Below are 7500 nucleotides of genomic sequence, written 5' to 3'. Positions count from 1 at the left end.
GGAGAGAGAAGAGATAGGAGCCGCCACGCTTCTGAAAGAATTAAAAGCAGCTTGAAAAGCATTGTGAAAGCGATCCATTTACCTGGTGTACTGTACACACTATAAAACAATACCCGTCAACATATAAAATGCCTTTAAAGGCATTTATTCAAAGGTTGAACCTACACACTACAGCCTTCAAACTGCACTTAAACTTGAACATCACGAATGTGTCGAGATTGAAAAAAAGGAAAAAAGAAACCTTGAAAATGTAAACTTAGATATAATAACTCCAACTGATATTTATCTCTGATTTTCTCATTTTGTTTAGTTTAACTTTATTTAAAACAACCAACCCAGTGTAAGCCTTTTTCCACCACATATATAATAATAAAAAGGGTCTTAGCAATATTTTATCTTTTTTTCCTCAAAATTCAGATATATAAACTAGCAATTGCACTTTTTTTTTTAAATTAAACAGGCTTCCATAAAAAAATTAATAAAAATGTATAACATTACACAAGTAATAAAACTAAAATGAAAACAGAAGATCTAAAATAAAATGAGTACTTATATACAAAATAGTAAATAATATACTAAATAATGTAATACATTTTTAATAAAAACTTTAATAATATTATTTGGTTTAACTATGCGCTAAAATAACAAAAAATGAAATAAATACAGACATATTTTGAAAATGAAAATGAAATAATAAAAAAAAGTTAATTAAGTATTTTAATTATACTCGGTTAGCACTGGTATGAATGTCTGGAAGAATTATTGAGATTTGAGAGGAAATGAAATAAGATTTCCATCAATAAAAAATGACATGTTAATGTGTTCATCAAACAAAGATATTTTATGGCCTTGGAAAACGTATAAAGATGTAATACACATCTGCTTAAGTGGCTTTTTGTAGCTGGACAAATACCTTATTTTCACTGTATGGTAAAGAAAACCCTGAAAGAGAGAAAGCCTTAGATGTCTGCAAACGGCACGAGGGTGAAAACATTTTTATTTCGTGTTACTTGCTTTCAAGACGAGCTGTTTTTCCGCATCTGCTTATCCTGAGAACATCTCCCGCCGGAGAACAGATAAAGTACAGGCGACACCACATCTCCGGACGGAAAACATACAGGAGCCAGCGGGATGCTTAAATACTCATCTCTCTATTTTGGACACACCGGACTTTTTTCGGTTTCAATTCATGAAAATGTATTCGCACTCATGTTTTCAGAAAAACTTTAGAAGGAGTCCGCTTCAAGTCTTTGATTCGAGACAATATTAACTGATTAGCAGTAATTAGTGGGTTTATTCCACTAGATGCCATTATTAAAGACGTTTTCCTGAGGTCTTGAGGAAACTTTGCGATCTTTGTACTCCAAAATTTGTGTTCATCAAGATCTTAGTATAAGTGAATAATCCCCCCAAGATAGATAGATAGATAGATAGATAGATAGATAGATAGATTTGGGTTGTTGTAAATATTAAGAATCTCTCTCTTTCTATATATATTAATACATAAATTATTAATATATCGCAAAATAATAAATGATTTTAAATTATGCAGTTGCCTTTCTGAATTCATTTGTTTCACAAAAGCTTCTTTGTGAAAGAAGGTTCTTCAGACCCCAGAAAGTAAAAATAGATAGATAGATAGATAGATATATAGATAGATAGATAGATAGATAGATAGATAGATAGATAGATAGATAGATAGATAGATAGATAGATAGACAGATAGATAGATAGATAGATAGATAGATAGATAGATAGATAGATAGATAGATAGATAGATAGATAGATAGATAGATAGATAGATAGATAGATAGATAGATAGATAGATAGAAAGATAGATAGAGTACAAGTAGATTAGATAGATAGATAGATAGAGTACAAGTAGATAGATAGATAGATAGATAGATAGATAGATAGATAGATAGATAGATAGATAGATAGATGATTACAAGTAGATAAATAGATAGATAGATAGATAGATAGATAGATAGATAGATAGATAGAGATACAAGTAGATAAATAGATAGAAATAGATAGATAGATAGATAGATAGATAGATAGATAGATAGATAGATAGATAGATAGACAGATAGATAGATAGATAGATAGATAGATAGATAGATAGATAGATAGATAGAGACAGATAGATAGATAGATAGATAGAGACAGATAGATAGATAGATAGATAGATAGATAGATAGATAGATAGAGACAGATAGATAGAGACAGATAGATAGATAGATAGATAGATAGATAGATAGATAGACAGATAGATAGATAGATAGATAGATAGATAGATAGATAGATAGATAGATAGATAGATAGATAGATAGATGGACGGATAGATAAACGCGCACCAAATAAATTTAGAGAAGAGACATAGACTGTGATGTTTTAAAGGTAATGGTCAAAGCTGTGAAATGAGTGAAATTCATAGGTTCTGCATTTCTCAGACGACAGCGTTCGGTCTCTGAAACATCTACTAATATGTTCTGCTCAGCAAGGACACCGGAGCACTCGTGCCTAAATAGCTTTTTAGAGTATGACCAGGACTGTGCTCTAAAACTTGCATGAAGTGGCTTTTAAAGCACAGCAGAAGGACATGTTTTCCTGTTGCTCTGTAAACATCCCATAATTCACAGAAAGTTAGGTTATTCAAAATAATTCATCATTTTTAATTAATAAAATTACTCATTTGTTTGACATCAGTGCACTGCGTCTACTTTAAGAATTCATCTGTGATTTTTTTTTTTTTCAAAGAGAAAGGAAAATAATAATGAAAAACGTATAAGAGATGAGCACTATACAAGAAATAGGCACTATACACACACACACACACACACACACACAATTCCATCAACAGAATTGTCTATCAATGTAACTCTACTCTGATTGTGTGTCGGCTAAGTAATAAAATGTCCCTCAGATCCTTCAGAAACAGTCACCAAGAGAATATGATGCACAAGATATATATATATATAGATCTGTTTGTGTCTGCATGTGATTGTGTGTGTGTGTGTGTGTGTGTCGGTTCAAATGGCGTATGTGCTTTGATTGAGCTGTTCACTCAGTCTCTGATACCGTCCACAGAGCTCACGCCACAGAGGATCTCACCGTCTCAAGAAACATTTAGACACACTTCACATCTGAATGTCATTAGACAACTAATCTCACTAGATGATAGATAGACAGAGACGGAAGAACGGATGGATAGATAGATAGATAGATAGATAGATAGATAGATAGATAGATAGATAGATAGATAGATAGATAGATAGATAGAGATAGAAGTAGATAGATAGATAGATAGATAGATAGATAGATAGATAGATAGATAGATAGATAGATAGATAGATAGATAGATAGATAGATAGATATATAGAGACGGAGGTATAGATAGATAGATAGATAGATAGATAGATAGATAGATAGATAGATAGATAGATAGATAGATAGATAGATAGATAGATAGATAGATAGATAGATAGATAGATAGATAGAAAACAAAACAGATGTAATTTCCTACTCTTTATAAATGGACATTGTTTCTCCCTAGCCTTATAAAATACCATCTTTCATATCCAATTTTTGCCATTTTAATTAATTCAGTTTGAATAATAGGAAACTGTAAGTAGAATGTTTTAATATCAAATTAGAAAGGTTGGGGAAAATGCAATAATACTTTTAAATAGGAAACAACACCGAAGGCAAAATACTGTTTTAATGAGCATTTAGTCATTCATTCAACCTGATTCTTTCTGTATCTCCTTTTTCGAGTCATTTGTTCATCACATGACATCCCCATGAGCTTAACCTGTTCAGTCTGAGCTGGAAAGACACTTAATACTAAAAAACAACTCTTCGTTGCCATTTTTTCTTTACCTCATTCAGTGTTGTGGAAAAGAACCTGCTTAAAAAGACAACTTGGTCTCATATAAATATATCTCATAAAAATATATGTGCAACACTGTTTCGTGTTCGCTTCAGTTTTAAAGAGAATTGTTCACTGAGTGGCGCTAAAACACAGGTTCAATATGTGAACCCTTGCACGTTTTTATTACGTTGATATTGGGTTTTATATTAAGTATTGCCGCGTTTTTATGCTGTTGCTTCAGGAAAATAACCATGTCGGAAATACATCGCATCCAACCGTAAACTGATATCTGACGCAACCGTGCCTTTTCAACTTCCTGTTTTGCAGATTTGAACTGTTTTGTCAAACGGGAACAGGAAGTAGACTTTTCATTGCGTAAGTGCATCATGTAAGCTACCGTCTATGAAAACCCACAGATGGATATGTTTGATGCCAACGTTCAAAAGCGTCGGTTTGCAAATCTCCCGGCTTATTAATATAGCAATTGTGCAAAAATTAAAAACATCAATTTTACTGCCTCTAGTGTTCACGTCGTTTGGAAACTGCACAGATGTACTTATCGCTACGTATTTCGCGTCTCACTAAAAAGGTACATTTATGCGACGAGACCAGGTAGCGACAAACATGCGATCTAATCCCCTTTACATGAAAGTAGCCTTATCTCGAGCAGGTTTAATTTTACAGAGCTGTTGCCATGGCGGCAACTCCAATGAGCTTTGAAGAACCAACCAATCCAAGAGCGAGTTAGAGACGTACAAAGGAGCAAGGTTTTCACAATAAACCCCTACAACCGCTACTCAAAAGCCCAAAGCTAGCCCAATTGTTTTTCCAAACGGTCTCCTTTTAAAAAACTAATTCCGGGGGTTAAAATAAACGCTTACGGTGGAGTTCGCCTGGTAATATTTGCCTTCCAGGGGATAAATATCATGATTTTTTAAAATTGCTTCAACCTGCAGACATGAAAAACAACCCACCGGCGACAGTATTAAGTAACCCAATCCAACCGTAACACTGCGGACTTGACAACACCGGACAATTGTGGTCCTTGGCCGGTCTAATAGTTATTCTCAGAAACAGAAAAAAAAAATCACAGTGTGCTGTAAAGAAATATGAAAAGGACCTCTCTCCGGTACAAAGGACTGTAATTACTCGGAACCCTTTTAACGTAATTTTTCCTTACAGATGGCAATCATTTCTGAAGAGGAACTTCTGGGAAGGAACATACAGAATTGTTCAATTCCTATCTATCTTTTTTACAATATTAAAAACAAAGTTCACTTCCTGCCCAAAGGCTGCAGGTTGAGATGCCGCTTTGTTTCTCACTTTGGCGCTACGCACAGAACCAGAGTTTACAATACGCCAATGATTGCCGTTATTCCGTGAAGAACATCTCGTGCTCTGTTTTTGAATGCTCCATTTTTTTGCCGTGGAATTGTAATGATATGCTTTTGTTCCTTCACTCTGAGAGGAATTACAAAGCGGTTGTTTAAAAATTAGCCATTGATTTGATGTGAGTGGCTCATCTGTGTGCGGTAGCAGGGGCTGGAATACCAAACAACAATACGAACGCATCAAGAGGCTGAAAAACTGTTTATGTGATACAAACTGCCATGAAATGTAAAGTTTGGTGCCTTCTTTCTACTATTATTACACTTTTAAGCCATTTATAGCTATTTGAGACGTTGAAATGTATCTTATGATCAGTCTTGGCAACCAAAATCTCACTTGTGTTTTTCTAGCCTTTCCGATAAAATACTTTTACGTTATTACTTCTATTCCCTACAAAAAAACACATTAATTAGATCAATATCTTTATTGCTTCTCCTAGACGCCAATGATGTTAAATGGAGAGCAGATGGAGATATCTTCCTTCTATACTGGTTATTAAAATATCCCTCAGACATGTCTCTTCTTGGTTTTCATCTCAACAATCAAGTTATTTCTTCCCCGAGATATGTTTTATCCCAATCTGTGGCATTTTTATGGCACGCAGAACTAAAAAACACAATAAATACCACCCAAATCGGTTCAGCATCCTTCAGGACTAAATCGATTCTTTAAAGAGGGCATTGTTGAGGAGGGACGTTGTGTTTTTGCACTGAAAATGGAACCAAATACAAACAGGAATGCATTGATTATAAAAATCCAACTTGCAATATACGCATCCAAAAGGCCAATATTATAAACTTCGTTTGCATTGAGTAAATTTCACCCTTTTGACTTCATCGGTTTATGACCGAACGCATCTTCGCGCTAACCTTTATTTTGACATTTAAGTATTGAAATATTTGCACTCATCCAAACAGAATTCATTAAAATAGTCTGAAATATTTTTATAATTGCGTACGAGTCTGCGTGAGTGCTGCTTTGAGTTTTAAGATGATTAATTTCTGGGCTCTGGCAGTCCTCGGCTCTCATAGCACGACATAAAACCAGCGGAGCTTAAAGCAAAGAGGCTTTCTCAGAGTCCTGACCGCAGGCCAAACATCCAACCACTGAGAGAGACAGACAGATTTGGGCGTTATCACTGGGCAGTTTCTTTAGTTTCAGACTAAGGGCGGATGACGGGAAACTCAATAAGATCTGCTGATTTCTGGAGTTTCTTAAGTTAAGCTTCTTGTTGTGTTCAGAGACTGGATACCGCATCGGTTTCCATGCAAAGTGCCACTCATTTAAAACAGAAAACCTCAATTTTCCAAATATTTTTATTGTTATTTCTATTGTTAAGGGTTAGTTTATTATTTTAAACGTACGTCTACAAAACCACCAAGAATCCACTGAAACAGTCTCGTTGTTTCTACAAAGACAAAGAAACGAGAAGACGAGACTTTGAATTTCCATCAAACTACGGTTACTTCAGTCCTCGCTGTATTTCAAAGAATTGCTTTTGGCACACTAAATGAGAAATATTTACATAATGTCAATAAAAAATAAGCAGCATTCAAACACTTTGAAAATCACAGAACAGACTAATTGGACTATTTTCCGTATCATTTCTAAATTGTGCGGAAAACCTGTTGCTTTTTGATTATTTGTGGAAGTGAAAACCTCTGTCTTAAACAAGCCTTGATCGCTGAACTGCACCATCAGAGCAACTTTAAACCAAAGCCTGAAGGTTTAGGCCTGGAGGCCAAAAACCTCTCACACGTTGATTTCCAACTTTTCCTTCTTTGAAGGTCGTGACTGCTCAGCGTTTTGTTGATTGCTGTGTCTCTGTTCTAATCTAGGAAGTGAAATACTTCCAGTTTCCCGGAGAGCTGCTGATGAGGATGCTGAAGATGTTGATTTTGCCTCTGGTCGTGTCCAGGTAAGACTTGATATATTTTTATTCTCTGCTCGTTTAAAACTACTGTTTAAACGTTTGGGGTGTGCACGATTTTTGAAACGTCTTAGAAAGCAGCAACTTATGCTCACCGGGGCTGCATTTATTACAGAAAAATACAGTAAAAATTAATATTGTAAAATTTTAAGTATCTTGAGTGTCGCACACATTTTATTAGAAAAGGGTTGGGTACTTGTTAAAACAAATTATTAAGTTGCTAGAAATATACACTACCAGACAACCCTTTTGGAACAGTAAGATAAATATAAAAATTTTATTTTTAAATATTAAAAAAAAAAAAAAA

General features: G+C 34.5%; 1 protein-coding gene across 1 annotated transcript in view; it reads left to right on the top strand.

Annotated features, from left to right (window-relative positions):
- Nucleotides 1-7500, top strand: part of slc1a7b (solute carrier family 1 member 7b) — a 45969-nt gene that overhangs the window by 7596 nt on the left and 30873 nt on the right. The window contains 1 exon segment of the mRNA XM_043230167.1: nucleotides 7102-7181. Coding sequence (XP_043086102.1) covers nucleotides 7102-7181 — 80 coding nt within the window.

The sequence above is a fragment of the Puntigrus tetrazona genome, unplaced genomic scaffold (genome assembly GCF_018831695.1).
Source record: "Puntigrus tetrazona isolate hp1 unplaced genomic scaffold, ASM1883169v1 S000000148, whole genome shotgun sequence".
NCBI classification, from domain to species: Eukaryota; Metazoa; Chordata; class Actinopteri; order Cypriniformes; family Cyprinidae; genus Puntigrus; species Puntigrus tetrazona.
Note: the sequence above shows the minus strand (reverse complement) of the source record. Positions and strands in the feature narration are given on the sequence as shown.